At 31.9% G+C, this 16,504-nt stretch overlaps 2 protein-coding genes and 1 long non-coding RNA gene across 8 annotated transcripts in view; 1 reads left to right on the forward strand and 2 right to left on the reverse strand.

Moving 5' to 3' along the window:
- LOC140664863 (uncharacterized) lies at positions 1-16,464 on the forward strand. 5 transcript variants are annotated; one of them, XM_072890442.1, is made up of 19 exons: positions 3-343; positions 7,006-7,073; positions 7,155-7,368; positions 7,753-7,969; positions 8,989-9,159; positions 9,700-9,771; positions 9,856-9,927; positions 11,177-11,284; positions 11,385-11,510; positions 11,619-11,787; positions 12,670-12,930; positions 13,051-13,229; positions 13,414-13,575; positions 13,828-14,031; positions 14,110-14,311; positions 14,665-14,766; positions 15,654-15,821; positions 15,912-15,980; positions 16,243-16,464. In XM_072890442.1, the coding sequence occupies exons 2-19, from the start codon at positions 7,025-7,027 to the stop codon at positions 16,359-16,361; spliced, it is 2,664 nt and encodes an 887-aa protein (XP_072746543.1). In that variant the 5' UTR covers positions 3-343; positions 7,006-7,024; the 3' UTR covers positions 16,362-16,464. The 5 variants fall into 5 exon arrangements, 4 of the variants coding, with proteins under 4 accessions (XP_072746565.1, XP_072746573.1, XP_072746543.1 ...); XM_072890451.1 differs by lacking the exon at positions 14,665-14,766 and adding an exon at positions 15,139-15,240; XM_072890464.1 differs by lacking the exons at positions 15,654-15,821; positions 15,912-15,980; positions 16,243-16,464 and adding an exon at positions 14,874-15,262 and having other exon boundaries at positions 1-343; positions 14,670-14,766.
- Positions 1,739-5,559, reverse strand: LOC140667486 (uncharacterized). Its single transcript, XM_072895498.1, has 2 exons — positions 5,446-5,559; positions 1,739-3,914 (listed from the first exon to the last, which is right to left on the reverse strand). The coding sequence occupies exon 2, from the start codon at positions 3,825-3,827 to the stop codon at positions 2,130-2,132; it is 1,698 nt and encodes a 565-aa protein (XP_072751599.1). The 5' UTR covers positions 3,828-3,914; positions 5,446-5,559; the 3' UTR covers positions 1,739-2,129.
- The window catches only part of LOC140665034 (uncharacterized), a 9,517-nt gene continuing 5,744 nt past the window's right edge, over positions 12,732-16,504 (reverse strand). For both annotated transcript variants that reach the window (XR_012046541.1, XR_012046540.1), the window contains exons 2-3: positions 14,663-14,813; positions 12,732-12,873 (exon numbers count right to left, since the gene is read on the reverse strand). This is a non-coding gene — a long non-coding RNA (uncharacterized lncRNA). The remainder of the gene's footprint in view (positions 12,874-14,662; positions 14,814-16,504) is intronic.

Here is a 16,504-nt window from a genome sequence, read left to right on the forward strand (position 1 = left end):
CTCAGTAGTAGGATCGGTCTCCTACTTTAGAGGGTCTTTTCGCGTGGTGGAGGAATTCAGTCCGACGAGCTTATCAGTTAGCATACGACTATTGTATGCGTCGCGTCACATCCTGTATCCCGAGAGTAATTCAGCTTGTGAGACCACGTGGCGGGAAATAACGTGTCACGTTCAGAAAGAAAGAAAAGAATCGCATACATGTTGAAACGTTGCATGAAATCAACAGCGATATATGAACGGAAGTTCTCTATCCCTCTCCATCAAGGTTTCACTACGCTCGTGTCAAACACGTGATATTCACAATACACAACGACGAGAAGCAACAAGATCACGCGACAATACGGTAATAAGTGGACGTTTTTATTACTATACGCGAAATTGCTATATAATATACGATCAATTTTTAATAGAATTTTAACCTTAATTAAATGAATTCTTAATTTTGTAAAATTTGTCATTTAGTTCATTAAAATTTACTTATTGTTAACTCATTATTACTGCAGGTACATTTATATCTTATATAGCTTTTATCAATGACGGTATATATATATATATATATATATATATATATATATATATATATATATAAATATATATATATATAAAACAAAGTTTGACATTATTAACAAATATTTATCACAAACATGTAGAAAAGATATATTTAAAAAGTTATTAAATATTATATGTTTTTATATCATTCTCTAAAAAAAAATAATAGCATTGCTAATATACCTTAGTGCTAGTCTAATGACGGTATATAACAAACAGAGAGTTTGAGATTCTCAACAAATATTTATTACAAACATATAGAAAAGATATATTTAAAAAGTTCTTAAATATTATGTTTTTATATCTTCTCAAAAAAATAAAGGTATTGCTAATATACCTTAGTGCTAGGGGGAAAACGACATTTTGGCAGAAATATTACCCCTAGAGAAAAATAGTGCTACCCGCAATATTATGATGAAGACAAAAACAAAAAAAACTTGTTTTGAAAATTATGAATTTTTGGAAGCGTTTTCTATTACATGAAAGCTTCTATGTTTTTTGTAACATACAAAATTTTATATAGATAAAAATTATTTTTAATAACACACACACACACACACATGCATATATATAGAGTGTGTGTATGTGTATTATATATATATATATATAAAGTTGTAAATTATTATATAACATTCCTATTATATATATATATATATATATATATATATATATATATATATATATATATATATATATAATAGGAATGTTAATGCACAGACTTACGCGATTATAATCAATAATCATATAAATCAATTTCTAGCACAAATGAATTAGCCGATTAATATATGCGATTATTATATTATTTATAAAACAGCTGTTATCGACATATATAACGACAATAATAATCGACAATACATTCATAAGTTAAAAAAATACAAATATTATATATGTAATATTTAGAATAGCACTTAGTGAAAGCAATTCTCTCGTTCTTTCTTCTTCTTATCTTTAAATTTTTAATTAACAATATTTAGAAAAATCTTACCAACTTTTTAAAGTTTTACTTTTTGTAACTTTAAGAGACAAAAGAAATTAATAATTGTGAATTATTTAGATTCATAAATTTTTACAATTATCAAAAATATTGTAAACTATTTTTATATATCTCAGATTGTAACTAATTATGAAGATAGAAAGATAACAAAAAAAGAGAAAGAGAGCAAGTTCTTTTGTCAGAATTGAAATTAGTATAATTACATTTATATACTAATTACTATATCATTGTACTTATATATTTTATCTTTACACTGTATAAGTTATATTTATATAACTTATAAGATAAGGAAAGACAGTGATAACAAAAAGACGATAGCGAAAAGTTTACTTTCTTTTGTTGATTTTGCATAAATTAATGACTATATACTTGTATATATAAAATATATAATATTAATAACTAATGTTTTTTTCTAAAATAAAAAAGGAACAATAAAGAAAACTAACATATTGGCACATTCTCTTTTGGCTTGGAAAGAGATTACGATTTACAATCATGTCATTCAACATACAATAAATTTTTGCCAACATACGCTCAATTTAGCACAGCTACTTCGATTGTCATTCGCTTTTAATCCATTGGTTTATTATGGCTCCTCTGCTTGCATCCGAGGTTCGAAAAGTCCTTGATGAGCATGTTCTTCTACGTTATTATTGTTAATTTCTGCTTCGTTGTAATAGATTCCGTAATGATGCATATCTTCCACATAAATACCCAGTTTTTTGTCGAACGCATTTGCCAAAAACTGATAACTACTTTCAGTCATAGTTGTAAATGCTGGGTAACTAGAGGGTTCAAAATTTGCTGTAACTCGAGTGTTGCATTTTTCTGAGCAAATAATTGGTTCTTGTCGTGCGGGATCCGTAAACGTTTCATTACCAGTGCTTTGTTTCATTACCAAAATTTCTCTTTCTGTACGATTAGGCGATTCGTGGTTGATATCGCTTTGTACATTTCTTCTTGTTATTCGTAGCACTTCCTGTATGTCATCATCAACGTTTGAATTATCTTTTATCGATTCATTTTTTCTATTAAAGGAATTTCGAGTTAAGGAAGCAAGCGAATGCTTTGTCGCAGTTTCACCGATTTTATTATTATTTTCAATATCAATGATTATTATTTCTTCAGAATCTATCGAAGAGTTTATTAATTTAGCACTTTCTTTTTCTCCTGTAGTTTTATTAGGCCGTTTGATAGGATCGTAACGGATTTCGCTAGCTGAGAGTTGTTTAGATGTTAGTGATGTTGTTTTGTCAAACTTGTCTCGCTGATAGGTGAGAGAAATTTTGTTATCGTTCAATACAAATTCAGCTTGGCAATATATGTTTTTTTTCTCTGACTCATTAAGTTTTCTTTGTGAGTTTTCCTTGTTATAAATGTCTAAATTATTAAAAAAACTTTTAATCCATGTGCCCGCTATATTGTCCTGAGAAGTAAGATTGCGATGATTTTCATATTCTTCGCATGAGCCATTACTAGGAATTACGTCTCTATGGGGAGTATTTGAGATCTCTAAAAGCCTTCTCCCCACTACAGCAGTAGAACGTGCGTCGTCTTTGGTAGATAATTTATCTACAATGTATCGATTTGCGGCTTTGTAAGGTTGTATATGTTGTATATAACTGTTATCCACAACATGGTCCGAGAGAAACAAATCGATATCCGCAGCGCAGTCATCTTGATGATTCTCATTTTCGAACGAGTCCGGAGTTTGCGTACCGGTGTCGATGAAATATTTAAGAATGTTTTCCATTTTTAAGTACTTTCGATTCAGATTTACATCCATTGTTGTTATTCCATTTAGTTTGAATTTCACGCGAATTGTTTCTTTTCCTGGTCTCTTTCTGTATTTAGATCTTGTACCATGCTTGTGTATCAGTCGCTTGTGTATCCTTAAGTCCGAAGCAGTTTGAAATTGCATATCACATATATCACATTTCTGACCGATGCTTTCAAGATAAATCTCGTAGTGTAGATCGTCGATTAACGATTCTATATTTCCATTGTGTCGCCATCGTGAGTGCAGAGAAACATCGCTCTCGCATTTAAAATCTCTACCGCATATCTTGCATGTACTTCCGATAATGACGACACTACACTCTCGCAGGGTCACACCAGCAGGAACACGGAAGCTTCTTTTGTTTAACTGCATATCGTTGAATGCCCGCATTTTATTCAAGTTAACTAATCCTAAAATGAGTATTCTTCGGTTGTTCTGTTCGGTTGTTCGCTGAAAAGTCGTTGTGGTCACACAGCGCAGTATCTTGCCGACTCGTTTACTCATAAACTTCGCTTGACAGGGATGAAAACTTCTTCGAACCTTTTGACTCTGATGTGGCGCCACCTCGTGTACGGATCACCATGACGCGACCTGATGCCGAGACAAAAGACAATTGTCATGTTGATCGTGTATTATGTACATACATACATGTTATTCGCAACAGTCGTATTTGGCTTTTGTCTGAAATGTATTTCATAACATGTTGTATATATAGGTAAGTATCTCGAAAATAATGTCTAGTAAATTGACAAGAAATGATTCGTTGAACGTTAGATCAATTAATCTATCCACAACGCTCGACGAATTGTTGAGTTATTTTTTTAACCAAAAACGAATTGACGAATTTGTTTTATATAATAATATTGATGTATTATATCTAATAATCTTATATTTAATAACTATAGTTTGTATTAATTTAATTAAAATTATTGAGCTTATACTCGTTTTCGAATTGCGATAACGCACACGTGGACAATATTATTAAAAATTCATACGAATTATGAGATTCATACGAATTATGGTATGTTAAGGATGTGCCAGCGAATGTGATTATCGAGCCGAATTCATCATGAATGTAACATTTATACCAACGATACGTATGAGAACCCAGATAGCACATGTTCGTTTAGAAAACGTTTATAAAACGAACAGTGCTACTTAGGAAGTGGGTTACAATTTGTAAAAAGATACGTATAAGAAGTAAGTTGCGATTTGTAAGATTAAAAGTTGTACTAAAGCAATTAAATCATGAGTTTATATTATTAGATAGTCGTCTTACGATTATATTATTAGATAATCGTCTTACGATTATATTATATGAAATATAAATTTTTTCTTATCGTATAATAATATCGAAGATAAAGTAATATTGATTTTATATTATACATATTTTAATATATTTTAAGATAACATAATCACTAAATACTGCAATAATTTAATCATACTAAACAGTATTAAATCAGAACTATATCAGATTATATTATTCTCTCTCTCTCTCTCTCCCTCTCCCCCCCCTCGCTCTCTCTTTAACATTCTTAACAATTATTTAATAACATTTTTTCAAATGTTATTATATTGAAAGAAAAAAATGAGAAATACGATTTGTTTTTCTTCTACATTCTTTTATATTTATAGGATTACCTTAAGATTGATAAAAACTATGTAAACACTAGAGGTACAGTAAGGCGTAAAAGAAAATAGTCTCTCAAATATTAAACATAATGCGATAATCACAACATAAGTTGGATACAAGTTATATGTTAACGATTATATTTATTTAATTATAGACATGTAATTATAGAATAGAATTTTACTTAATCGCTTATAGATTAATTATAGAATTATAACTAACAATAAGTAAAAATAATTATAAAATTTCTGATGTGTATCAATGTAATTTACGTGAAATAATATTCGATTACAACTTTATTACGCAAATATCTTCAAAAGTTTCGACATTCGAAGGAACTTATTATCTGCTTTGTGGTTTCTACATCTAACATTATCGACATAGTTTCTATCCTATATTTGACTTATATAACGATAATATACAAAATGAACAAAGTAAACTAAATATTTCCGTAGAAATGATGATAATGCAAGGCTCCAATGATTTTCATACCTTTTTGTTTTCGAAGATTTTCACAATAGATTTTGGCATTCAAACCAACACTTCATAACACGGAATCATCCAACCGTCTCTCTCTCTGTACCTCGTTGCCGATTGCCGACGAAGATTTTATCTCGGCAACGTCGCTTGTTTAGAGTCGGCTGCCGCTCCAGTGTTGTCAGTTTACTTCCTTTGTTATCTGTCGGCTTTATAAGACTACCCAGTAAACACAAAGCAACAGTAATAATTTCCTACTCAACAACGTCGATGTTATAATTTCTTACTCAACAATGTAATTGCAATATCCAACATGCTTTGTACATAACATTTATATTGTTGAGTGAGAAATTATTACTGTTGCTCTGTGTTTACTGGGTACATCCTGTGAAACCATGTCCTTATCGATTACGCATTCTTGATAAGAAAAAACAATCCAGACATTATATTATTTCAAACTAAATTAATCTCTACTCCTACAAATTGTTAAAAAAAGCATAATTTTCACTTAATAATTATCAGATTATAAGTAAATAGCGAAATATATGTACAAAATACGTATAATACTATTCGTTTCGCTATCCAACATTTTATTCGTGCCTTATCTCTCGACTCCTTTGCCACAACTTATCCTTCTAGAATGAACGGACAAATATGTAATTTTCCTTTTGATCATGAATCATAAAGAATAAAAAAATAAAGATTTCTGAAAAACTCAATTGTCTAAAAATATTACGCTTCATTTTATTTATACATTTATTATACTTTTAAGTTATGAAAATAGATTTATTCGCTTTATTTATAAACGATCAATAATGTCAATCGATATAATTTAGATGTATGAAATATGATTTTAGCAGTAATATGCAATATCAATTATAACAATATGAAGTAATTATATACATTTATCAGTGATATATATATATATATATATATATATATATATAACCGCCATATATACCTATAATATTAAATTATATTTTTGTACTTTTGTTTAATTGGTTATTCATTATTTTGTCTATTATTATTATTATTTTCCGATTTGAACGCATTATTGTTATTATACATTATATATTATATAGGGTGTTAGAAAAGTCTGAAAACGGTGAAATATTTCGAAAACGAAACTTCTCTAACAAAAATGTTTCGAACCAACGTTGTAGGGTTTCGGGGGGCCATAAGATGGTACCATTGGTTTGACCTTGAATTTATATTTGAAGGTCATGTGAAGATCACGTCGATTTTTTTAAATGGACCATCCTATATATTATTGCAAATTCTTGTAGCTTATCTCGAGAGCTTTCCAAAACACTATAATCAAATGTTTTATCGTGAAGTACTTTTCGAGTTATAAGGCTTCAAAGTTGCAATATTCAAGGCCAAACCAATGGTACCATCTTATGGCCCCCTCGAAACTTTACAACTTTGGTTGGAAACATTTTTCTCAAAAACGTTTCGTTTTCGAGATATTTCACCGTTTCCAGACTTTTCTAACACCTTGTATATTATATATTATATATATATAATATATATTATATATTATTATTATTATTATTATCATTATCATTGTTTCAGACTTATTTGATCACGAAAAATGGATTTGCAAACATGGACATTTATTGTAACGCAAATAACTTTTGTCCGTAAGTATTATATTGGATTGATCCAGAATCAAATCGATATGGATCGTTTACCTTACTCACAAAGTATTATATTTCTGATAGAACACGTTATGGGAGAAAGTACTATCAACAAACATGGATTATGCAACGGTTATAAGCCTGGCGAAGACGATCTACAGACCTTCGACTTCATCAGCAAGTTGCAATTGGATCTGTTGAATACGCATTATAGTAGTATGACGAAAGTCCGAGGCAGCAATCGCATGCAGACGGCATATCGGCTTGAGAAAGATACTGATGTCACCCTTCCGACAAAGTATTCAAATTAACTTGCACAGAAACAGTGGCGTAGTCAGCATCCTCTTTATACCAAAAATTTCCTGATTCCAGTATTTGAAACTAAATCGAAAAAAGTCATTCTATTCTAATTTGAATTTTATATATATATATATACATATATTTATTTATTATATATATATATACATATATATATATATATATATATATATATATATACATATATTATACATATATATATATGATATTGTTTGTGTATATTTTTCCATCAAATCACAGCTGACGATTACAATTGATCTGATCAATTTTTCATTCTTTTTATCGTTTTCTACAATATTTCATTAAAGGCATTGATTAGCAAAATATCAAGCGATATAGCTTTCACGTTTGAGTTTTTTTTCAGAAATATTACACCTACTGGGCTTCCAGAGGAATTTTCACTGGTGTATACGTTGAGAGCTAGAAAATTACCGAAATATACTTGGCATATCATTAAGATCGTGGACGCGAGAGATAATGCTCAATTTCTCATAACGATGAATCCCAGGAAACAGACACTGGATTTTTCATTAATTGATCACGCAGGAAAATTACAAACGGTCTCTTTTCTAAATGATCGCGTGAGTGTCATTGGTCATGTCTATCATTTTTCTAGAACGGCTAGTCCCGCATTGTTGTAATGTGTACGATCCATATTCTTAAATTTAAAAAATAATTGATTTTGCCAAGTAAGGAACTTGAATAATAAAAGAAAATTGTTATTGAGAATCGATCTAATTGTAAGTCTATAAAATTTCAATAACTAGCCGCACCCAAAATATACATGTATACATACAAACGCAATTAAAACTATTAAAAATTATTAAAATTATTTTTTAACAAAAAACTACGTATCTAATTAAAGTACTATATTAAATTATTTCTGATCCAAAATTTAAAAATTAAGCTTTTCCGATAGTGATTACACTTGCAGAACATACCGTCACAAATCCTATTGAACGACTTGTGCTCAATAGTGCCAGAAAAAGAGAAAGAAAGGAACAAATAGAGGAGAAGAGAGAAAAAAAAGAAAAGGAGAAAGAGAGAGAGAGAGAGAGAGAGAAATATAATCGTTACCGTTAAAATGATTTAATCAATCGATTATTATAACTGTTTCGTAAATTGTCCCCCGAAATCATTATGTAAGCTAGTGCGTGAGATACGTGATAACTTCATAAAAGTGAACACGTGAGTTATATCGTCATGCCATTATACGCGGCAGATGTAACGGATATAAATCGCGTTAAATCATTTCTTACGTAAAATATCACTCAAGAGACTCTTAACGGTAAGAAATCCTGTCACGCAAGTGACAGAAAAATTAGGATTACGTTATATCGATGAATCAATGATAAGACTGTTATGATGCGCTCCGAATCTTTTGATCAAAGATTCTGCCGCTATTACAGGCACTTAACGCGTTTTGAAATAGCATTTATGTGAAAAATTCCAAGGCTTCATTTAGAATTAAAATCCATTTATTACTTTCTAGGCTTATAGTAATCTTTTTTATAAAATCGGTTCAAATGAAAACTTAATTATTAAACAACTTGCATCATTGAATAATAATATTGAAAAATATATTTTTTTAATAAAATAGATATTCGACAAGAGTTGGCACAAGATAAACTTCGGAGTGTTCAAGGATAAATTAATGCTTAAAATTGATTGCGAATATATTGGTACGGAAGAATTAAGGCCACGCAGATCAATTAAAGTCGATGGAAATATATCGATAGCCAAAATGAATAATAGTAAAGTCACTGTACCGGTAAGTCTTGTTAACATCTTTAGAAATTGCATTTAAAGCTTAATTTCCACGCTATTTAATACAATCAACTTGATCCTGTTTCTTAACCATATGTAAAATTGTTTTAATAAATTTTGACATACTATTACTATAATTTAAAGATCGATTTGCATGCACATGTATCTAACATCCACGAATTGCATCGCTATATATCATTGCGAAGAATGCCCATCTTTCAGAGCTAACGTTACGTCACAATTAAGCAGCCTGCTTAATTAATAACAGCTTTACATAGAACGAGGCTAAAATTGTCAGTAGGACAAGAACTGAATTTACTATTAGGCTCTTTGGCTCATATCCAGAGCGTACACGTAATGCTGTCCTAACAAATAAAAATATCGTTTTGTATGTAAAAACTATGTAATGTAAGGAAACGAAAAAATATATACAATATAATAATCTCCTCTACTAATGCAATATATATGTATACAAAGCTATAATCGAATAATTAATAAAACATCAGATATCATAACATTCTAAAATTATCCGCATTACTGTTAGATCGATATGCAATGGATGACCTTAAATTGCGATCCCACGAAACTAGAAAGAGAAACGTGCGAGGAGCTACCGGTAGGTATTGATATACATATATGTATTTTAATAAGATTTTACAATTTACAAGATCTGACTAATAATATTAATACGTATTTATAGAAAAATCTAGCCGCTCCACTTCAAATAAAACCTTGCGAAAGAACCTGCGTGCAAGGACTTAACAGTTCAAATGTAAGTTTCCTTTCAAATTTATATTTATTATATATTTAGAGTGCGTTCGGAAACTTCACCCGGGTGCACTCGCTAACAGCGTTTTTACTTGAAGCAGATTTAATCGCTTCGGGAGCGATTAATGACGTCATTGCATTGTCTTTGCTAATAAAAAACTTGAATTCATAGTAAAATAATCTGGATTGGATTAAAATCCGTTCAATCGAAAACGCTATAAGGCTCGCGCCATTCGGAAACGCTATTGGGTGATCCTGGGGGAGGAAAATTTTCCACCTTTAAATTTCAGGGTGAATGCAGGTAATCTGTTCCATGTAGCGGGATTTTTAAAACGTCTGAAACGATGGAGTGTGTACATTTGTTAAAAGAAAGGCACAAGTTGCGTAGTGGTGAAAATAATGAACCGCATTATTTGATTCTCAAGGATCTTTGATAATTTTAATTTTAATTTTCGTAGGTTGTTCTGGTTATACGAAAATGTTGCCGGAACACTTCATTATTAAATCTTGATATAATTTCATTGATATAAACTTGTTCCCTATCCACACGATAGCCTCTATTACCAAATCTTATTTGAGTTTCAATAAGATTTTCTTCTTCAATCATTCTGCTTTCTATCTCATCATCATTACTTTCTGTATATAAATTGTTTAAATTTGTCATTATTAATGTTTGTCCAGCAGCCACGGTACAGGCTACAGTAATATTCCTCCGAGATTGCCTTTCGTTCGCTATCTTTTTTTGCCGTTCGGAAACTATTCGCACGTAAGGAACACTCTGCTTTCACCACGATTCACCCGACTCTACCCTTTACCCTCAGAGCGTTTTTGAACGCAACCTTATATATATGTACATACATAGCAAACTGCGAAAGAGTTTGTTTTCAGTATTGAAAATAAAATATTTATGAAGTTGTTATAATAATTTTGTAAGTTCAATATAACTCTTTTCAATTAGATGTTACATTAACCCTCCATTAGGCGCAATGTTCCATAGGTATTATTTAAGTTACTAACACATCAATTTCTTTATCCATTGTAATATTAATCAATTACAATTTATTCTTTATATGTTATTGTTTTTTACATATTTAATATCTGGTTAGCCAAGCGCTAAAGAAATTGTTTTAAAAGCAGGGAAAAATAATGGGAAAATATTGCGCCTAACGGAAGATTAACTCAAATCTTATTTTATTGAGACCTAATTATATTTGAAATCATAATTAAAATACATGAAAGAGAAATTGTAATAGTTATCTTCTGATCTACGTGGTCCGCCCGGAGCACCAGGACCAATTGGTATACCAGGTTTACCTGGATTTCCAGGACAACGTGGGCCGCCAGGAGAACAAGGAAGAACAGTATGTTATTATTATTTAATTTGAAAATTATCAAATATGTTTACATGGAATATCAACAAGTAAAAGAATTGTAAAAGGATTATAAAAGATACGTTATTAGGGTATCCCTGGTAATACTGGCGCCAGAGGTTTCCCAGGATTGCAAGGACCCAAAGGATCAATCGGATTTGCAGGACTACCGGGATTACCAGGACCACCGGGACAAAAAGGTGATCGTGGTGAAAGGGTAAGTACTTTTAAATTTTATACGATGACAAAAGGGAAGTGAGGAGAAGGTGACTTAAAAAAATTTTTTTGTACGAATAAAGCGATAAAAAAGTGAAATTTTTGATAGGGTGATACGGGGTTTCCGGGTTTGAAAGGAGATCAAGGTCCTCGAGGATTTCCAGGTCCACCAGGGAATAGTAATTTGTCACACTTGGGTCTTCCAGGATATACAGGCGAAAAAGGAGCTAAAGGTGAACGAGGAGACGACGGTATTCAAGGACAACCAGGTGAAAAAGGTATGATATGAAGGTTATTGCTTAGAAAGAGAACATTATAAGCATCCAATTAAAATAGATTAAATGCATCCGTACAGCACTGAACGACACGTAATCCGATCTCTTTAGAAATCGCAGCAAGAGATATTTAATCGCGTGATTCTATGAACGATGGAGTATTAAAATATTATAAAACGAATATTTGATAAAACATATGCGTTCAACATTATATTGCAATATTTAAATCAAATAACTATCTATTTTTTTATTATGTTAATTTGGATTATATCAAAATGTAATAACTTTACAATGTTCGCTCGCGTGTATATATATTACATTTAATCGTAATCTTAATTTATTTTTAAAGAATAATGTATATTCAATCAAATTGTTCAGTCAAAACTTATAAGTTAATAAATATGACAATTGATGACGGTAAGTTTCTTTGTTGATTGTGATCACATAAAATATTCGAATTATATATGTTTCATATTTTTATAGCTTTTTTATTAATATTTTTAAGAGTGGATTGTGTACATACCGCGTAAATTGTAAAAAATCGTGATTCTAATAGCGACTATTAAACGATTCAGCGACACATGATATTCCACGTATCAATGTTGACCCAGATACATTCATTCGCAGTCATTGTAAATCAATTTATTGCAATTCGTGGCAATGTCCGTGCAAATCGTGCGATTATACGTAACTGAAGAATTAAAATTATTTGAGCACAATAAGAAAGAAAATTTTATTACTAAAATAACTTTCATAATATGCATAAAGAATATATATATTTAATATATACTTAATATTTATATACAATTGATCGTGTAAAAATATTTAAAAACGTTATCTTTGGCATATCAATTGTCATGTTAACAATGCAATAATATATATTAGGCGAACGTGGAGATAGGGGATTAGATGGAATCCGCGGTCATGACGGCGCACCAGGTCCTCCCGGTCCTCCAGGACTTCCCGGTTTCCCTGGACCCGCAGGAAATGTTGTATTTACGGATGCTCCTGACATTCCAGGACCACCAGGTCCTCGTGGAATCACAGGACTACCAGGGCCATCAGGTTCTCAAGGATTACCAGGACCTCCTGGTCCACCAGGCCAAACGGGTGCAAAGGGTGATGTCGGAGAACGTGGTCGAGATGGTTTGCAATTGATTTATTAGAAATTGAACAAGAAAATTGTTTAATTTAATACGAATAATAAAATGCCTTCTTTTATTTTATAAATACGTGAGTTAAAAAAATTTATTTTTATTCTTCAAGGCATGCCGGGACTGACGAATAATAATGTAATACCGGGACCACTTGGTCCCGAAGGACCTGCTGGTCCTCCTGGTGAAGATGGTCTTCCCGGTAAGAAAGGAGAGGTCGGACCAATAGGTCCTCCAGGATTACCCGGAGAAAGTGGAAGAGATGGACTTCCAGGATTACCAGGGATGCAGGTATTTTATTACTTTAGATATATTATTTTATATATATTATATATAATATTATTATATTATATATATATTATATATTATAAATTATATTATATATATATATATATATATATATATATATATATATTATTATAATTCTTATTACATAAAATAATGCATTTTTTAATTAATATTTGTCTGTGATAAGGGATCTCCAGGATCACCCGGGGAACCGGGTACTCCAGGATTGCGAGGTTTAGAAGGTGTCGCAGGAAAATCAGGACCGCCAGGACTCGAGGGAAAACCAGGTCAAAAAGGCAATAAAGGACAAGAAGGCGAACAAGGACCTCGTGGGCTACCTGGAAGTTCGGTAAGAATGAACAAAACGAATATATTGTATAACAATGATTAAAGAATATAACTCACTTTTTGATTTATCATTCATTAAGATGTTTCCATTTTTAAAATATTTCTATTTTTAAAATACTTCGCTTAAAATAGCTACTCGCTCTTCTTATTCAACATTAGTTTCAGTTCGTCAATTTTCGATATACTTATACTGAGTAAGTATAGTGGCTTAATTGCGAAATTTTATAATATAAAATTACTTATATATTTTTAGGGTTCAACGGGCCCGCCAGGTGTACCAGGCATACCAGGATTGGAAGGAAGACCAGGACCGCCAGGTCCACCAGGACCACCAGGTCCGCCAGGTCCATCAGGGTCTCCAGGATCTCCTGGTCTTTCAGCTCCAAATAGTAGCTTCCATAATATTGGTAATCCTGGTCTCGAAGGACCTAGAGGTCCACCAGGCTCTCCAGGAATAGTAAGTGTTTTGTTTAGGCTCAAGCTCAACCAGATTCGCTTAATTGAACATAAAACTTATATCAAAATAAATAATTAGCCAGGTGAAAGAGGAGCCCCTGGGGAACGAGGACCAGAGGGTCAAATTGGACTGCCTGGAATACCCGGCAAGGACGGTGCACCCGGATTGCAAGGATTACCCGGAAATAGAGGTCAAACGGGATTACCAGGACTTCAGGGCCTGCCAGGCCACAGCATCAGCGAAGCGGAAATTCGTGATATTTGTGCTAGCGTGCTGAGAGGTGATTTTATTTTTCGTTAATAATTATTGTTATTGCAATATCGTAAATATTAATTAAAGTTCATTGAAGTTTGAATGATCATCCGATTGTCAATTCTTTTTTTATTTAAAAGTAGAATAAATTAAACTCCAATTAACTTTAATTTAAATTTAAAACGATGATTCTATTTGATTCTTATCACAGGTATCTTATCTTTGCGCGTAAATAAAAAACGTGCCATGACATCACACACACACACACACACACACACACACACACACACACACACACACACACACAGAGGGATATATATGAATTTTGTTGTAATTATTTTTCTTATTATCTATATACATACATCATCTATATACATACAGAACAGATGACCGAGATGGCAGCATTCATGCAAGGCCCACCCGGCCCGCCCGGTCGAAGTCGTCCAGGCCGTCCTGGATTGCCTGGTCCCCAAGGTCGTCCAGGTACATCATCGAGTCAGGGTTATCAATTCTTTGCGCTTTTCACTTATCTATGGCACATTAATTAATCGCATTAAAAATCAGCTACTACTAGTAGATTTTCTTGTTAGTTTATAGATAAGATAAATCTTGGACATAGTGAGCGGAACACTGTAGGAACCTAACTCGAGAAGGAACGTTTGGCAAGCAACAACGAGTATCGTTGTCATAGCATCATCATTTAAAAGCTTGAAGTATCATAATCATTATCGTCTTCACGCAACACATGCGAATGATGTGATTTATCATATGATGCATTTAACAATTGGATGATATCAACGGATTAATACTATCATTTCGCCTATAAAGATAATGATATCCTGGCATGTGTCACAGAAAGGCTGAAAGAATTAACAGAAGGTCTACGAGGACTACCCGGGCTGCCGGGGCCGGCTCGACACGGCCGTCCCGGTCGAGCCGGAAAACAAGGCATTCCAGGTATCTACCGCTCGAAATAACACATCCCTCTGGAATGTCTGGAAAATAGTTCATTTGAAACTTTCATCGTACGCATGCGAAGAATTCAAGTAATTTTATTAACAATTATAACAATTATAATGCTTTTAACGTATCTTAAAACAAGTTTATTTTTTTAAAGCAGTATATGCTTTATATGCAGTATTATATTATAGTATAGTACAGTATATATTATTAATCAATTCCTTTTTTTTATCTTAAATTTTATCCTTTGGTTTTTATCCTACATAATATACAACTCTAATATTAAACTGCTTTAAAAAAAGATGCATAGGTATTTTACAAATAAAAATTAATTAATACATAACGCTTTTTTCAAATATATTTATAATGCGTCTTGGTTTTAATTGATTTCCATTTTCAATCGTATTTAGGTGATCCGGGCTCACCAGGTTTGCCAGGAGAACGTGGATTCGTGGGTTTACCGGGTCCGCAAGGTCCCATCGGACCACAGGGGCTATCAGGAGAACGCGGAGAAAAGGGAGACAGAGGTCTCGAGGGAATCGGTTTAGAAGGCCCACCTGGTCCAATAGGTCCCCCTGGTAAAACAACATTAGTATTAGCAACAAAAGATAATTATCACAGCAATTTATTTAGAATGACTGTATAGTAATTCTATTGTTTTATAACAGGACCTGCTGGTAACGATGGTATTGGTTTACCTGGAAGACAAGGTGATAAAGGCGAGCGAGGCAGACCAGGTAAAAGAATTAGAATAGAATAAAAATTATATAGAATTAAGTTTAGACTAAAAAAATTTTTTCTTATAATTAGCTTATAGAATAATTAAAACTTTTATGGGTAATGTTTTCATTATAATTATTTTATATATATATATATATGATGTTTGTAATATTTTATATAAATTATGCATTAATGTATTATATATTATAATGTATATTGTATTAACAATGTATTAATTCATATTAAAAAAATATATTAATGATATATTAATCTTTACAGGTATTCCAGGTGTCGTAGGAGCTCCAGGAGCGCAAGGAGCACCCGGATTTTGCGAATTTTGTAATTATCCTAGCAGTAATTATTTGCAGTATAATCGCGGTAACGAAAAAGGTCCTTGATCAACAATAATAAATATAGTAAAAACTTAAAAAAATTTTTATACAGAGCAGGAAGGAATAGTAAGATAATTCAATGTGTATTTTTTTATATAAGTATTTATAATTTAATAGTCACATCTTAATCTTTGCAGAGATTCAAGATT

Source organism: Anoplolepis gracilipes, chromosome 1 (assembly GCF_047496725.1).
Source record: "Anoplolepis gracilipes chromosome 1, ASM4749672v1, whole genome shotgun sequence".
Lineage (NCBI taxonomy): Eukaryota > Metazoa > Arthropoda > Insecta > Hymenoptera > Formicidae > Anoplolepis > Anoplolepis gracilipes.

Bases quoted from the DNA above. Each gene is read 5' to 3' on its own strand.
- LOC140667486 (XM_072895498.1), bottom strand. From the start codon at position 3,827: ATGAGTAAACGAGTCGGCAAGATACTGCGCTGTGTGACCACAACGACT.
- LOC140664863 (XM_072890442.1), top strand. From the start codon at position 7,025: ATGGATTTGCAAACATGGACATTTATTGTAACGCAAATAACTTTTGTC. The intron at 9,928-11,176 runs GTAAGTTTCCTT...AAATTGTAATAG, and splicing joins AAGGACTTAACAGTTCAAAT to TTATCTTCTGATCTACGTGG. The intron at 11,511-11,618 runs GTAAGTACTTTT...AATTTTTGATAG, and splicing joins AAGGTGATCGTGGTGAAAGG to GGTGATACGGGGTTTCCGGG.